This window comes from Ascaphus truei, chromosome 1, assembly GCF_040206685.1.
Source record: "Ascaphus truei isolate aAscTru1 chromosome 1, aAscTru1.hap1, whole genome shotgun sequence".
Taxonomy (NCBI): domain Eukaryota; kingdom Metazoa; phylum Chordata; class Amphibia; order Anura; family Ascaphidae; genus Ascaphus; species Ascaphus truei.
In genome coordinates this window covers 502,580,648-502,599,069 of record NC_134483.1, presented here as the reverse complement: position 1 = coordinate 502,599,069, position 18,422 = coordinate 502,580,648, and the positions used below count along the sequence as shown (strand labels likewise).

General features: G+C 43.0%; 1 protein-coding gene across 3 annotated transcripts in view; it reads left to right on the top strand.

Annotated features, from left to right (window-relative positions):
• Window positions 1-18,422, top strand: part of CYTL1 (cytokine like 1) — a 45,221-nt gene that overhangs the window by 5,516 nt on the left and 21,283 nt on the right. Inside the window, exons 1-2 of one of the 3 annotated variants that reach the window (XM_075569541.1) lie at window positions 11,691-11,890; window positions 11,994-12,038. In XM_075569541.1, the coding sequence (XP_075425656.1) occupies window positions 11,747-11,890; window positions 11,994-12,038 (189 nt within the window). In that variant the 5' untranslated portion in view covers window positions 11,691-11,746. Of the gene's footprint in view, window positions 1-11,690; window positions 11,891-11,993; window positions 12,039-18,422 lie in introns of those variants that run through there. The other 2 variants (XM_075569532.1, XM_075569550.1) reach the window with 2 other exon arrangements.

Below are 18,422 nucleotides of genomic sequence, written 5' to 3'. Positions count from 1 at the left end.
CCCTTAAGATGGATCAGTACACCATAAAAGAGGTTCCTCAAGAGGAGGTGGAAGCCACTGCACCAGCTGTGCCAGCTACTTCTCCACCAGCTGCCCCAGCCACTGACCTAGTACCTTCTCCACCAGTTGCCCATGATACACCACCAACTGCTCATTATGCTGCTCCAGGTCCACCAGCCACTGCTCCAGCTGCCACTGCTGCTGCACTCAGGCACCACACTCCAGCAGTTCTGGTTGATGGGCCTATTCTGAGCCATCAGCAGGAGCTGCTGGAGATGCAGTTATGCAGCTTCCACAATATAATTGTCCAGGTCGGCCTGGATTGAGGCAACAACATGGCAGATACACGAAAACTCACGCTGTAGGGAGCAAGCAGCCCGCTACCACCACAGCATCACTGCCCATGTCATGCAGCAGGACACCAGTGCTATGCTAAATGGCATTGGGCAGATTGTGGCATCCCTTAAAGGCCTCACCTTCTCTATGCAGCAGGGGCTGGAGAGCATCGAGCACCCTACATGCTCACAACACTCAGTGCCTCTATAAAGTCGTTGTCCACCTCTTCCTTATCCTCCTCCTCCATGCAGTGTCGTTCATGCCACCCACACTGAAAGTACCTAGGTTGAGGCGTGGCAGGTTTTGCACCAGGGGGCTGAGTGAGCCTGCCAGTTCAGTGGCTCAGAGGTTGCAATGAACTGTGTATATACAGCTCAACCCCCTTATAACGCTGTGCTTGGGGTCCAAAGAATCACATTGCATTATAAGCAGATAGCGTTAGAAATGATGTACAATTGTATGCATTGTACAATAACGTATTTAAGATACCAATAATTGTGTTGTAAAGTATTCATAAATACGAAAATTGGGAGCCACGCTTGCATTGTGTTATAAGCGGATTCACGTTGTAACGGATCGCGTTATAACGGGGTTGAGCTGTAGTTACATTGTTTTTATTGTTCTTTTGTATATATTGTTAATAAGTTCTCTTTTTCTTTTCACACGGCAAATTAACTGTTAATTAATTTTTCCAACTTTTGACTCTTGGTCATTCTTATTTTAATATGTAGACACATTATTGGGTTAAGTCCTACACTCAGTACAATCATATATGTAGCACTTAATATCTGCCCTTTTTCCTTGTAGGCTATTCTTAGAAATAACGCTATGATGATGGTCTGGATGCGAGTATCAGCAGGTTTTGATGTGACCTAATTATCGTAGTATTATTTCCTTGCGCTCATTAGCATATGATTAGGAAAACGCTATAATATATACCGCATTGTGGGATGAGTAATTAAACCTAATTTGACAAAAATTCATAGCACAGGCAAAACAAATTTTGAAATGCCAATAATTTGTGGGTTTTGTCATCAAACGATCAAGTATTGTCTTGATGTCAAACAAAAATATAAATACTGAATACAACGACAACTCACATTATTGAGACTTGAAAAGAAATAGGTTTAATAGAATATTAAAAACTGCAAAACACTTCCATGTAACAATCTCATTCATAACAAAGTGTCAGAAATATGGCCGCCACAGTGTCAGAAATATGGCCGCCACAGTGTCAGAAATATGGCCGCCACAGTGTCAGAAATATGGCCGCCAGTTTTTCCCTGTCATGTGGCTCAGAATCGGCAGTTGCATCGGTAGATTTCAAAGTAAAGTTACAGGTTGTTGCTGAACATTGTTGTTCATTACCGTGGTTCCCAATTTATTGTATTTTTATTTTAAATAGTTATATACTCTGAAATGGTTCAAGCAAAAAGTGGCAAAATAATACATTTAATGTTTTGTATCAAGAATCCGCTCAATGAGATGTACCGTTTATTTTATTTTTTATCACTTAAAAAAAACAAAAAAAAACAATAATTCCACGATGGGAGCTGTATCAATTTGATTGAACCTTCTGGCAGATCTAAGTTAGAATGGCAAAAAAGGTACCCTCAAAGTTTCATCAGAATCGGTCAAGGCGTTTGGCCTGTGGAGAGAGAGAACATGAACAAGAAACAGACAAAGACACCCCCCAAAGTGGCCACACATTCTAGTTTAAGTCTTCACTTCACTCTCTCCACTCACTCGCTCATGCAATTAGCTTCAGCTTTGGAGCGACAGAATGTTATCCATTTTTACTTTATCATCTTTATTATTTTTAGTACATTATGTTATTTACAATGTTGTTGCAAAGATAAAAATTGATCAACTACAGTAGAAGTAGCATCCACTGTGAATTGACAGGCACTGTACTTTGGATCATATTTGTGAAACAGTTCAATATTGTATATGCTTCTTAGGAGTGATCAATTCCCTTGAATACAAATACCCTGTGGGACTTATCACACTTAGGGGGCTATGCACTAGGCAGTGAGCTTTTGCGCACGATTGGGAAATTTTGACTCGCCTGTTACAAAGTGAAGCCAAACGTGGGATTCACTAAGAAGTGAAGCGCATTTTGGTCCGTGCGGGCTAAACATGCCTGATCGTGCAAGATGTCCCCCCCCCGCTATCGTACTTAAAATTCTAAAGCACGATAGCTGATAGAAAAAAAACAGCCTTTTTGGGGATGCTGCGTCTCCATGCACGGCTCTTACAGGCGATCGTACAGTATAAATATACATTTTAATACTAGTGTACATATGCAGGGGGTCTCCTGAGCTGAACCGCATTAGTTTCAGCCTAAGGGACCCCCTACTTCATGAGATACAGGCCCTGTTATGGATAAAGTCCCGGACAGGGACGAAACGCGTCAGAGTTCCCTCTCTGTGATGTACAGCATGTATTATTAAAGCTGATTTTATTTTTACTTTTGGCTGGACTCCAATTGCTGTGACCGCCTTCGCTCCATTTTTTTGATCTAATCTATTCCGGCTGGGCACGCAGGCTTCTCACTATTGCATCCCAAGATTTTGAAGTGCTGGCGATATCCCCCTCGTATGTGCAGATACGCCGGAGTGCATTGAATGCTGGGACGCATCGTTTGCTCCTCCTCCCGGCAGGAGACGGCATTTGCCGGTATCGTAACCAGTTGTCCTCCACATGGATACCGTGTCGGCGTGAGATTATACACCAAGACGCCACCACCATCCCTTCGTTGTTGGAAGCGCGCCAGGGAAAACGCTTCAGCTGGGCACTTGTCATCTTACTCGTGGAACGGCTTACAGTGAGCTGAATAAGGATATTACAGACACGGGGCAGGGTAAGGGCAGCAGCTGGCGGCTTCCTTGGTCCAAGAGTGAGGTGTTTGCGAACACTTCATTTCTTGCACTTTGCCTCACCCTGCACAACTGGCCCCCCACCCAGGGTGAGTTGTACTACATTATCCTTTATATGACTTTATACAATATGTTCCAATAGTGAGTAGCCGTTCCTTTCTTTAGTGGATTGTGGATCACATCCCATCAACCTTTATATATGTGACTTTGGCAGCATCAGTATTTTGGGTTTACTCCCGTTTTCTTTGCTATTTAGTGGACATTAGATTGTATTCTTGATTGCATTGTTTGTGGCAACGGAGGACATGAACGGTGATGAGGATGAGGACGGCCTTCATCGTGGCAGCCTGGCAGGTGTAAATGCAAGTTTTATTTATTTTATTTCTGCAGCGTAATGTTTTATTTGTAATGGACAAATGCACTATTATCCATACAGTATCTGGATAATAGTCATTTTGACCATTAATGTACTGTATGTTTTAGGGGGCAGGTGGGGGGTGTATTCCAATGTATGGCTGTCATGTTTTTTTGGGTACACAATTGATATCGCAGGCCAGCAGGAACCCCCGGACAACTGCAGGGACCAGCCGAGGGACCACGGACAACCGTGGGGACCAGACGATGGCTGTAGTAAAAAAAACATAAACAATGATTTTATTCATGGCTCCATTTCTTTTGCGCCAGCCTATAGCATAGTATAGTATCGGACACGAGAACTGTAGCCACAGTGCAGACACAACAGAAGAGTGAAAATCGCGGCACCGAGAACGGCAAGTCTTGCTACATTTGTATATATAAGAAAAAAGGAAACCGTGCTCATGCTTCCAAGATGTTTGTAGGTGAATGCTTTTGACAGACTCTTAGCTGCTGCTGCTGTATAGGAGCCCTCCAAGCACAGTATTACCCAAAGTCAATCTCCAGAGACATGAAAAAAGAACACAAAGCGCACCGGGGGAAAATATAGCATTATATTGACAATAACAGGAAATGCAGGATGATCTGCACCCACGGCACAATATCCGTCCCAGCGCGCGGGATGTGGAGTTGCACAGCGTCGCACAATCCTGGATGTCTAGCCGGCCCGGCGAGTAGCGAGCAGTGACTTTCTCACCCCACATTACTTCATTGTAAGTGTCTTCATACTTTTTATTATTGTCAATATAATTATATACTTTCCTCCGGTGCGCTTCATGTTCTTTTATCATACATCTGTATATATAACTTGAAGAAAAAACAATGCCCTTACTTTATTCTCACATCATTCGTACTCATGCATATTTAATTTTCCTGCTCCCTTGCTTTATCTTCTATCAGCAATTTCTGTTATCCATCTTCTGTGCCTTAGTGTGTAGGGCCTGGGTGGTCTTGTTTATGTGTTTAACAGATTTAAGGTTAGTCATGGTAATCGTGTAGCAAAACATCTATCTTCAGGCAAGGTCAATTATCCATACATACACCAGTTGTATTTGCCTATATCTTGATATGATATTTTGCTTATTTTCTTAAAAAACTTAAGTCTCATCATATTACTCAGTCTACACATATTGTATACAGAGTGACTGATGAAAACCTCTTTGTTTTTTTGTCAAAGCATACTGTATGGTGACTTTGAAATGTTAATAGTGTTAACTTTAATATTTTAGGAGTATGCTTAAATTGCATTCATACTTCTATATTGGGAAAAGAGCTAGGTTTAAAATTTATGGGTAATTTAAAAACGTTGCTTGAAGGTGAGAAGGAAACAATTTTTATACGGATATAAATGTTGAATTGGTTTTCAGTTTAAGCATGTTCCAGTGGAACATTTATGAAACTGTGTGACAGAGCTTGTCTGTAGGTGAGGTCAGAGAAACATATACACGCTGTACTTCTAGTTAAACAAGTCCTCAGGGGTTTATTTACAACACAGGCAAGCATAACATATTTGGTACATCGTCCCTTTAAGCCAAAATAAAACATAAAAAGAAAGCCTATTCCACCATGAGGAAACTTACTATACAGACTGTCCGTAGCTAACTGACTGGCTAGCTATGCCAGTTACCAGTCTAAAACAATATAGAATACATCTGGGAACAATATAAAAGTCCTTTTCTGAAAGTGTTGGTCCGGCATCTCCAGTTTCTCAAGGCAAACTTCAGTTGCAGACATTTTAGTCCTGCTGTTCCCAGGAAGTCCCTCTGGTCCACTTATGCCCTGTTTCTTTGCAGACTTGTGTTTAGTTCAGGATTTTTAGGTCCGCTATTCCCAGGCAAATTCCCAGGCAAATTCCTCTGGGAACAAGAAGCTTGGGTCCCGGCAGTATTGGAGCTGGTGCTGGCTTTGGGGTCCAGCTGGTCACAGTAAATCCTCCTGTGACCCTCCACTCTTGCTGAAGCAGGAATACAGACAGGCAGTTACTTCCAGCCTTTTAAACCCTGCTCAATCAGGAGTTTATTGAAGCAGCTCAGGAAACCTGAGGGTGTGGTTTCCTGAGAGCACAGAGAGATCTTAACGTCACTGTCTCACAGAATGGCACGTCAACTCTTAGATTACATGAAGATACAATCAAGTTAAGGATCCGCAATGAAGGGACTGCCATGTCACCACCGCAACACCTTAAAAATTGTTAAAGACATAAAATGTTGGAGGGAAAATGTATCAAAATCAACGGTGAGTACTTGAGTCACTTACCATTTGCAGATGACTGCTAGTTTTGCCACAAGTCCAGAAGACCTCATTCAACAAATCAGTTACTTGCTTCAATGACTTAACTGATTTGTTGAATGAGGTCTTCTGGACTTGTGGCAAAACTAGCAGTCATCTGCAAATGGTAAGTGACTCAAGTACTCACCGTTGATTTTGATACATTTTCCCTCCAACATTTTATGTCTTTAACAATTTTTAAGGTGTTGCGGTGGTGACATGGCAGTCCCTTACTTGCTTCAATGACTTAAGAAAGTTGGCCTCCATTTGAATCTCAGTAAGACCAAAATAAAATAAATGGAAAAGAACTAGAAGTCAAACTATACCAACCTTTGAATTAAATCAGCAGGAGAATGAAGACAGTATGGAGCACATTTGGAAGAAACAAGACAATATTTTAAGGTAATCTTTACTGTACCTCAAGAGGAAAATTTTTGACCAGTATATTCTGCCTGTGCTCACATATGGATGTGAAAGTTAATCCTTATTGTTCACATACTGTAATTCAGAAGCTTCAGACAACTCAAAGAAGTATGGAAAGATGTATTATGTGTATTATCCGAAGAGACAGGAAAAACAATGAATGGATTTGAAATTTAAAAAAAGTCTGTGACATCATCACAAGGGTGAAAACATTATAATGGTAGTGGAGCCAGTGACGTAAAAACAGTGTAAGGGCCCCCCAAGCATTACACTTATCTGTCAGCCCTCATACCATGACAAGGTGTGCTATATGCTATGTGCAACTAATTCCTCATACAGTCCTAGAAATTTGAGAGGTGAATCCCTGACCCTGAGACCTTAAAATAATAGAAGTATAGTGGAAAATAAACAGATACACTAGGACTACATTCATATTTCAATAGGCAGAGAGACTCCTTGCTTTATGAAATAGAATAGAAGAGTCAAAGAAGGAGAAAATGCAATATTTGTAACATAGTTAGGGTATGTTGGGCTAGAATTAGTGGAAATGCTCCTAAAAGATTCAAGTGCTCATTTTATACACAAGGCTTAAACACCAATAAATGCAATTATGCTAATCTGTCACTTTAAATTCTCTAGTCGTACACTATTAAATTAATTTACAGCGATTGGTATATTTGAACTCATAAAAAAAAACAAAATTCATCCTCCTATCACATTTTCGAAAGACGAATTTGGCAAGTTGCACTATAACTTTGCTGAAACTTGAATTCCTACATATACTGTAGCACCAAGTTTTTTTTATCACTAAAATATGTGTTTTGGAAAGTAACATGAATGCTCCCAATATACTCAGTCTTGAAAGAGTCATTTATAACTTACATTTGTCAGCTTCCTGGATGACTTATTTTTAGACTTGTCAACAGAGAAATACAGAAGGATACTTGTAATGTGTTGTCCAAAATGACACCAACCTGAATTCATTAAGCTATATTTATTATCATAATATATGTTTTTACATTTGTAATTTGATAGTACTATGCAGTATTCGATGGGAAAATAATTATTATAAGTCTAAGCAGTGAATACTAGGTTGTAGTCTAGACTAAGTCTACAAATGTATGCAAGGAATTTCATGCCAAACAAAATGTCCTTTTACATTAAAATAATGTACTACTGTTTCTGGTCAACTCGTTCAAAAATAAACTTATGGTTCTCAAAACGTACAGTCATAATATAACATAGACTTTGGAGTGGATGATGCTGTATGCTGTGCTTACCAAGAAGTGTCCAGTACAGGTGTAGCAAAACTTACTGTCTCCAGAGTTGCAGCAAAAACAATATGAAAGCCGGGGCTGTGTAGACAGTGCTGTAGCAGTCGTGCTACGGTGGGTCCATGCTGCTAGATCAGACCCCCAAGAGCAATAATCCTCTGGCACGGGGCAGTCACGGTCACGGTTCCCTGAGGTACACACATATCCTTAAAGCTCATTAAATGCAAAGAACTATGGCTGTTTTCCGTTTCACTAGCATAGGATTTATATCACATTATTGAATCAATTACATGACGTTAATTATGTCTTAGTGTTACTCCGGATTCAGAACCTGAGTAAGACTTTAGCTGAAGTGGAGAGGAAGAGGAGATGAAAAGAATGCGATGTTAGGTAACTTATACCTGTCTGTGGTGTTTCACCCATCCTGACCCTATAAAATCCCCTATGTCAGGGTCTGGGTGTAACACCAGAGTTTAGGCATAACCTAACTAATGTAATATTAAGTCCCACATTAACCTTTACAGACTTCTATGGTTATGCAATGTTCTACAGGAATGGAGAGACATCTAGGCACACGGACTTAGCAAAAGTAGTAATTTATTTAAACCAGAGAAACCAACCTTTTCGACTGCCACGCAGTCTTTATCAAGGTGAGGTATCTCTGTTTTAAATAAATTGCTACTTTTGCTAAATCCGTGTCCTAGATGTCTATACCTATCCCTGATAGGCTTACACAGGCCATGTTTCCCCACCTTAATACTGTCCATCAGAGAGGAGCATGGGTTGGGGGTCAGAAGCCCATAGGATTAACCCCTTACAGCCTGCAGCTAGCAGGACTTACATAACAGGGCAGAAAAGACATACCCTGTTACAATTGTATGGGGGCTTTCAGCTGGGGCTGCCTTATATTTACTCTGTTTTCAATGAGCTTTGGTGCTTGCTTTATGTAGCGATATGCAATAACATCATACAGTGTAACATGCACATTTTTACAGGATGATAAGGAGAAAATGTTCCACCTTCAGTAGAACATTAACCATTTATATCCCCAAATAAAATTTCCATAGCACTCACGCCTATGTTTACTCCGCAATAAGAGTATATCCCAGACAACTCAGTAATTTTACCATAAAAGATTCATGCGCAATCCAATAACATGATGGCTCTGCAGATGCACCACAACTTCATGTGTCTGTCACCAGGGCAAGCTGTGTGAGCAACAATTAACAATTAATGCCACAAGTCACTATACTTTTAATACTTTCAAAGTCAAATCATACACACCAATAACTGCATGTAATGGTTTGGAAACAAATCAAACTGACACAGAGAGCAGACCACATGAGTTACATATCTACTGTAAATGTTTCAAGACATTAAACAAGGCTATTGACATTTCCCTGACATTTTCCTTCATATCATTATTGGTGGTTTGGTAAAAGAAATGCGCAGATCTTACCCATTCTATTCTAATAGGATTCGCTAATATCCTGGCGCACATCCTATTATTGTATTAATTGTGGATCAAAACTAGCATTGGTGCAAAGTACATGAAAATAAAGCATTTAGGATATTTTGCACCCAACAAAAGCCTTTTATTTGTGTTTATTATGTACACTGCATAGCACAGGTGATTAATGGTCTTTATAATATGCTTAAGTAGAATCCTTCAGGTTTTTTTTTAATTGTTGCATTTTAATGTCAATTTACATTTTCAAAACTCGAGCTGTATGGAACCTTACTTGGTTTTACTTTTCTTCGAAATTATTTATTTATAAAATATTTTACCAGGAAGTAATACATTGAGAGTTACCTCTCATTTTCAAGTATGTCCTGGGCATAGGAGTTAAAATGACAAATAATACATGTTAAAAATACAGTTACATACACTGGCGACACACTTTATTCGAGCTTGGCTAGTCCCACGAATTCGGGTATACCCGGGTGTATTGAGGTTTGTGACTGTTTTCTGCCCGAGTGCATTGGGTTATTTTCTAGGCAGGGATTGAAGCATTTTATTCCCACTGGCTGCAATACTGCACAGTATATATATATATACTGCATTACAATTCATGAATTTATGCCATCTGGTAGACACGCGAAGCATTGCAGCCTATTAAATCCTAATCATTATCATTTAACAGATCAGCCGCCCGTCAGCCAGGCATGAACCCAGGCTGGAAAGGCAAACGCAACGGGGCTTGTCAGAGGTGAGGAGCGGCGCATTCCAGGTATCTGCCAGGTACATACTGGGTATTTGCTCGAATAAAGTGTGTCGGTGCAGTAAGTGAACAGGGTATACATTATATACAAGACATTGGATGCATACTTAAAGATAAAATATATTATGGGCGTATGTAACAGTTACAGACCAGATTAAAACGTGAGACAGCTTTGGTCTTGAAAGAACTTAAACTGGTGGTGGATGTGAGAGTTTCCGGTAGGTTGTTCCAGTTTTGGGGTGCACGGTAAGAGAAGGAGGAAATGAAACAGTGGTTACCAGTTTTATCTTTTTCTCTACGGCCATAATAAAATAACAGAACTTCCAGTATTGCTAACTATGTCAGAATAATAATACACAAAATACAAAGGAGCACTCACGCTCAAAAACAGAATACTGCTATCAGCTAAACAACACTGATAAATAGCAGGTAAGCCATCCATAATTAGAAAAAGGCAGCACACACGTTAGGCTGAAGTGAGTAATTTATTGACAGATCGATGTTTTTGTTCCTACAGTGCAACATGGACCTTTCTCAAGATATAAACCAGTGAACCCCTATAAGCTTAGATTTTAACATGGACCCCTTAAAGCTTACAGGGTTCCATGTTAAAGAGGACAAGAAGCAATACGTGACACACTGTGAGTCCTCATTTGCATGTCATCACCCAGAATCCCTGGCTGCAGTGAAAACATTGCATGCTGAGATAATGGTGGAAGACAGGGTTGTCAACCTGTCTGAGACGTGCACATGTACCCACAAGTTGTATTTTTAAATGCTGTACACATTATTGTGGAGGATTTTAGTCACTCTTTTACTCACCATAACTTGCTTTGTGCCTGGTTATATTCACTACCAGCTTCACATTACATGGCAAGTAACTAATTTCACAGGGATGAAACCCAAAAGGCTGGAACAGCTGTCTGTGAGTACAGTAGGTTTACTGGCTATGTGGTTCTTTAACCCAGGCTGTGCTGAAAAAACTGTATTAACACGATAAATTAAAAGGGATCATTGTTAAAATTTACAAAAAGAAATGTTATGCATTGCAAGTGCTCATTTGCATGCTATTACCCAGAATCCATGGCTGCATGCTAAGAGATAATGGGGAAAGTGGTATTTTCTTTTATTGTACACAGTAGGGTGGAGGGTTCTTGTCATCCGTTTACTCTCCCTAACTTGTTTAGTCTCTAGTTTAAAACGTTGTTGAAGTAGGTAGTAGTGTCCAAAGATGGAATTGCGTGCTTCAGCTTGGCCTTCATAAAGCCTTTTTTAAAGTTAGGAGGGCCAAACTTTTTTTTTAAATCTAATTCCTAAATATTCACACTTGCGAATAAATGCAATATTCACAGCAAATACAAATTTGGGCAAATAATTTGACCATCTCTACTTGGGATCCCCTGATCAACTTAATAAAACAAATAGATATTTTATATTTCACCCAACATCTCTGGGGTTGGCATTTCTATACAGTAGGTCATATATAAATGAGATTTTAAGAAATTATAGGTTGTAAATGATATATGTTTGATCTGGCTAGATGAATAACAGGAAAACAGTGACTGCATAAAAATTACCAAAATCAATTATGCATTTGATTTCCTTAAAAGTGGCATTTTTGTTTTAACAGATATAAACCTCTTTTTTTGTGAACAGAAATAATATTCTTTATTTATGTATGTGGTCTTGTTTTCATTCTTAGTTCCTCCTCCTAGCATGTGGAAATGTTACCAAACGCTGCTTTCTGAAAGTGCTTGAAATGTAAACACGAGTCTACTCCTTGGCTTCCAGCCAAAAGATCCCCCCCCCTCCCCAAGATTCAGCTGCGCATATATATTGGTGTTGACTGCTCTGCTATGTGTCCATTGATTTACAAACCACAGCTCTAACCATTAGCAGGCAGCTCTTTGCTGACAATCTACAAATAGTGATGAAGCTTTTGCTGAGTGTCCTGGCGCTCAATACACTCTTTCTCTTCGCTTGTTCTGCTCCCCTGACGTGCTATTCAAGGGTTTTGACTTTGGGCAAAGAAATTACTGAGTCTTTTCGAATATTAGAGAGATCTGTACCAGCAGTAAGTAAACAGAATGAGCTGCTGAAATAAAAAAATATATCATAGACATATTATTGGATAATGCTTCAAATAACTTTGATCTGCTCTTTTTTTTTTAATACAGGGACCCTGCATGGATGCACTTCCAAAACTTTACCTGGATATACATGTAAGTGGTTTATGTTTATGTTCTTTATAAAATAAAATTGTTAAATATATACTTTCTGGTACAGGTGATAGATTGTGTAGCCAACGCATTATTATAAAGTGTCTGCATTTTATTAGTATGTTTAATACCACAATATTTTAGAATGTTTGCTGCCATGAAATAGGATAAAATGTTCATGATCATTTTTATTACCGTAAATACAATTTTATTAAAGTGCAATCTTGTAGACTATGGATGAATCATCATTTTTAAAAATCAAATGGACACTATGGGGGTCATGCACTAAGCAGTGATAAGTGGGTTTTCTGGGTGCTATGCACTAAGCATTGATAAGTGGGTTTTCTGGGTGCTATGCACTAAGCATTGATAAGTGGGTTTTCTGGGTGCTATGCACAAAGCAGTGATAAGTGGGTTTTCTGGGTGCTATGCACAAAGCAGTGATAAGTGCTTTTAAGTGAGATATATTTTATAGCGTGATACTGCCTGTTGTGAGATTCACAAAGCAGTGATAACAGTGCAGTATCGTGCTATAATGGCATTTTTTCCCACTTAAAAGCACTTATCACTGCTTTGTGAATCTCACAGAACGCAGTATCACGCTATAAAGGCATTTATCTCACTTAAAAGACTTATGACTGTTTTGTGAATCTCACAGCAGGCAATATCACACTATAATGGCTTTTTATCTCACTTAAAAGCACTTATCACTGCTTAGTGCATGACCCCCTATGAGAGTCAAATCAATATTGTGCCTACTAGGTTTATTGTTTTGAGGCCCTTTGGGGGAGAGTCACAAATCTCTCATAAGCGGTATCGGAGCTCGATCCTGTGCTAACTGCCCTACATCTACAAGTCAAGCTCTGAAACCTCAGAGCTTAGTGAATTACTGTATGATCAGTAATTTTGTGGGGTGAGTAATACAGGTGATAGTTGAGGACTTACAGTACATAATTGGGAAATATGAAAGCTCATGCTTCTAGACACACTGTTTTTCTTTTTCTTTGCACCATTTATATTCACTAAATTGGAAGGGAAATTGCCATCTATCCTTAAGAGAGATGTATGAATGTCGTCATATTTTCTTCACAAATCTTGAAAAGATTTTCTCCTTAATTTCACGGTATCGTGATATTTTTGTGAAAGTTCACACTTGCCCAGTGATGTTTGAAAATGCCAGATTACCGCAAAATGTTGCAACCTTTGCCAGCATTTGGCTAAAATAGCAGGATATACATCACCATGTGGGATGAAGGCCATTTGCTTAAGTGTTGGAATTGGCAATGTTGGTTGAATTTTAATGGTTGGTGAATATATGAAAGGTTAACGTTTTTGTAAAAAATAATTGCACGCAAAAAAAAGTAGTAGATTTAGTCTAGCTCCAAACTTGTGTGAAAAATGTGCATATTTCTAGTCTTTAAATGGGTGTTAATCAAACAGGCACAAAACAGATAGTGTCATTGATTAATAGAAAGATTCAAGCATGTCAAGGAACAGAAATACCCATGTCTGCCTTCTCTGTTTCAGCCCCACTTTCCTTGGCAGTTCCCTCTGCTAGCTGTACTTGGATGTCACTTTCCTTGCAGTTTACTCCCAGTGCAGATGGAATGGATACATTATGTAACCTTTATTCGTTGCAGTCTGTCACAACCCTGGTTGCTCTGGCAACATCTCCAGACCTTATGGGTTTTCCCATTTCCCCCCCTGTCCTTGCTGACAGTTAGTGCAGTCTCACTGAACCTTTAGTGTGACCCTTGCCCCTCACTTCCTTTTCCACCATTACCCTGGATGTGTGAGCACCCTATAACTGCTGTACTGGTAGGATTACCTTTTTTACCTGTCCTTAACTACAAGGCACCCACAGAGACACTATTCATACATCAACATCTCTTCACAAGTGCGTGTCTTTTATGCTACTTTTCCCAAATAAAGTAAAGAAAAGAAACAGAACTTGTTGTGCTTTGGAAAGAGGGCCGAGTTGACAATATCTGGGCTAAATCATCTTACATATGACCCTGGCTTTCAGAATAGTGAAAAAGATACTGTGTGCCTTACAGACACTTACAGGAGCTGCTACTCTAGACTTTATGATAACACAGGGCAGTCTCTGCAGACTGAAAAGCAGCAAGTAGCTCAAACTGCACACAGCCTGCAGCCTTAGGCCGAGTCCATAGAAGGACAGGCCGTGCTGAGGCGTGCGGACACTCAGCGCCGAGCCCCTGCAACCTCAATGAGGATGCCTTGAGAGGGGGCTCACGCGAGCGTCCGCAGGCGTGCTGACGAGTTGGAGTTTTCAGCCGAGCGCCAAGCTGTTTTTCAGCTCGCTGTCGGCTGAAAACCTCCAATCACAGCACTGCAGTGTCAACGTCACGGTGCCGTGACGTCAGCGCCGTGACGTCGACATCAGTGCGTCGCGGGCGATTGGCCCAGCGACGTCACTGCCCCGCCTCCAACCACCTCCCCCCGGCTCCGATCGCGCCCGCTGACTCGCCTGTATGGGCATGAAATCGCCCATATTTCAGCAGGCGAGCATCAGCGTCAGCGCAGCTCGGATCGCCTCACCCTTCTATGGCCCGGGCCTTACAGACAAGCAGCAGATTTACACTAGACACAGCCAGCATCAACCCTGCACACAAGGCAGCAGCTTTGCAGACAAATAGTGCACCTTACACATAGAGCCTTGATCGCCTTCTCTGTCTTTTTGAGTCCACCCCCTGCACAGCCCCATAGTGAGGAGCCACCATCTCACCTACCCCTGCGCACGTCCCCACAGCTAGCGCCATCAAGGGCCACGCTACCGGACACCCACCAGGACACGGGTCAGAGCCACCGGTCACCTGTGAGTACAGCTACCCCTACGCTGCACACTGCAGGACATCGCTCGGCATCATCTGAGGCAGATGCCCACCGCTGACACAGGTAAAAGACCGCATGCCACACACACTGGCTAAAGGCCTACACACACCTACAGCATGGCAGAACTCAAAGCCTCACCAGACATCACGCAGGAAAGCGATCACTCAGACACAGAGACCGCTTCGCAAACGCAACAGGCTCAGGCAGGCGCAAGGCCCAAACGGACAGTCACACTGACACAAAAGGCCCGCGAAAAATATGAGACTGACATTGAAGCGCACCGCGCTAAATTAGAGTTGGCCTGGGAAACCATCACACTTGGGATATGCAATGTCGCCGGTGCTGTTAACTATGTACAACAGCTCGAGCAGGCAATAACTCAATTGACCACTCATGCTACCAAGCATTGTCACATGCATATTTCACCTAACAAGAGCTAACACGGAAGATAGCATACGAGAGAGCGACCTTCAAAAGGCGATTGACCTAGAACGTGATGGGATCATGCAAACCGCCATCACTGAAGCTGAGAATAAGAGAAAGGACCTTTTGCAGGAGACCGCATCGCAGCGCTCATGCACATCCAGGCACTCATCAAGGTTAGCAAGATCAGCGCAATCTAACGCGTCAAGCGCAAGCGCAAACGCCATCAAGGCGCGAGCCACCGCAGAGGCCGCACGTGCTAGGGCCGCATACGCTCAGAAAGAGGCAATCATGAAACTAGAGAGGGCCCGCTTGGAAGAGGAGGAGCAGACAGCCGCTGCCACCGCCGCTGCAGCCACTGCCACCGCTGCACGAAAAAAGGCAGAGGTTGACGTCAACCTAGAGGCCCAAAACCAAGAGAAGGAAGCCGCCGCCGCCATAGCCCAAGCTGAAGTCCTAGAAGCAGCTGCGAGACAGGACGGCGGGGAGCAACCGTACAGACGGATAGCCTCAGAGGATCCAGCCCAACACACTGAAGACTACGTAAGGAGCCTCTTCAGTGTAAACACTAGCGCACCATCTCAACACGGAGGGAGTGACTCCACAGACACCGAAGACTTGCAAGGTCCACGAGTAGAAGACACTGTTCCTTCAATGGTACATGCTGCCTGGGATAGCCACAGCCGCAACAGTGATCCACACGCCAGCGCGCACACGAATGCACCACAACAGGCTCGCAATCCAGGTACACCCACACGGGAGAGAACAGCCCCTCACACTGGCCAGCAGCCATCACGCGTCCACGCCAAGGAAGAGGTGACCGCACGGACCCTCCCAGCAACTACCTCAGAACGGGACAAACACGCCGATGCCTCAGGCCTGACAGACATAGCCAAGTACATGATCCGGCGTGACCTGGTGCAAGCAGGACTCATCAACTTCGACGACCGCCCTGAGAACTACCGGACGTGGAAGTTCACGTTCAAAGATGCAATCAACAGCTTGGACTTCTCAACAAGGGAAGAGCTCAACCTGCTATTCAAGTTCCTGGGGAACGAATCCAGGGAGCACGCGAAGAGACTTCGGGTGGCCAACGCGCACCAATCCCAAGTAGATGTGAAACGGGTAAACAGCAAGTTAACCCACCAGGCGCTCAGAAAATGTAGCTGCAGCTGTGAAATGGTGTTTTAGAATAACAATGAGTCTGGGTGATGAATGCCACTATCCCCCAGTGTGTTCTTAATACATGTAATTCTCTGCAACTGGCTAGCTGTAAGCACAATAAAGTTGGAGAAAATCTTGAAGGGAGATAACTTACAACTGGGGGACGTGATGAAGTGGCCCGTCTGTCCTCCTGCATGAAAATGCTGCGTGTCCCTCTGTCTGCGATGTCTCTTGATGGTATGATCCTCTCACGTCGCCAGCACTCTCTTCTGCCGCCAACCCTGCATCCGCTCGATCGCGGTGGGTGGTCACCTGACCGGCGGCAGTGCCGGTACTTCCGGGTACAGCAGGGAGACACAGATACACCATACACAGCCCGGCGTGCAGGCAGCAGGCACCGGAACACTAGAAATCCTCCCCAAGGAGGTCAGTACGCCGCACAGCCGTGGAACAAAAACTTCAGGAAAGGCTGATCAGTGATACATGAAACTTTAATAGAACAAAGTGCAAACGGATCCTCCTGACGCGTTTCGGCCGAATCCCAAGTAGGTCTTGACCTAGTGTGGGAAAGGCTAGAAGAGTCCTACGGTAGCCCCGAAGCAGTCGAGGATTCGCTCTTCAAAAGAATCGACAGCTTCCCCAAGATCACAACTAAAGACTACTCGAAGTTACGAGAGCTCGGGGACCTGCTGCAGGAACTGGAGTTCGCAAGGAAAGACCATTCCTTAATAGGTCTCAACGTCCTAGACTCGTGGAGTGAGACCCATCCTGGAGAAGCTACCCTTCAACCTCCAAGAAAGGTGGATTTCACAAGGTTCCAAATACAAAAGGGAGAAGCAAGTCATCCCCCATTCTCAGTTTTCTTGAGCTTCATTCGTGAAGCAGCTAGGACGAGGAACGACCCCAGCATCATCTTAGGGGCGCAGACCACATCCAGTGCCAGCCACCCGAGGAACGAAAGGTCAGCAGCGACATACAAGGACACCAGAACACCCATCTCGGTCCACAGGACGGACGTGCCTCCTACGACCCACGCGAGTCCCGGCCAGGCGTCCGACAGGGACAAGAAACCAAGGGACCTCAACAAAGAATGCCCTATTCACAAAAGGCCGCATCCGCTTAACAAGTGTATCGGATTCAGAATGAAACCCATAGAGGAGCGAAAGAACTTACTCAGGGAATGGGGAGCTTGTTTCAAATGTTGTGCTTCCACAACTCATTTATTCAAGGACTGCAAAGAAGCTATGAAATGCACAGAGTGCGATAGCGACAGGCACATAGCCGCTTTACACCCGGAAGCTATGAAGCCCAAATCAAGCAAAGCCCCTAACCCTTCGACAAAGCAGGGCGGGGATGAAGAAGTGGGAGATACACCCCCCACGACGTCGGTAGCGTCCAAATGCACAGAGGTATGTGGAGAAGGAAATGACGGTTGATCTTGCTCTAAAATATGTCTGGAAGCGGTGCACCCAGAGGGACAACCCCAAAGAGCTAAAAGGATGTATGCAATCATTGACGACCAGAGCAACCGATCGCTGGTTAGGTCAGAATTCTTCGACATGTTCAATATACAAGACAGTGCTTCTCCTTACACTCTCAGAACGTGCACAGGGTGAATGGAGACTACAGGGAGAAGAGTGAATGGCTATACCGTATGCTCAATAGATGGCAAAGTGAACATGCCCCTTCCCACACTCATCGAGTGCAATCACATGGCAGAAGATAGGAGTGAGATCCCCACACCAGATGTGGCGCGACACCATCCCCATCTAAAAGTTATTGCCGATCGTATCCCACCGCTAGACGAAGGCACCCAGATCATGCTGCTACTTGGCAGGGACATCATGAGAGCACACAAGATCCGCGAACAGCGAAACGGGGACCACAACGGCCCAAGCGCTCAAAGGCTTGATCTAGGATGGGTGGTACTGGGAGAAGTATGCA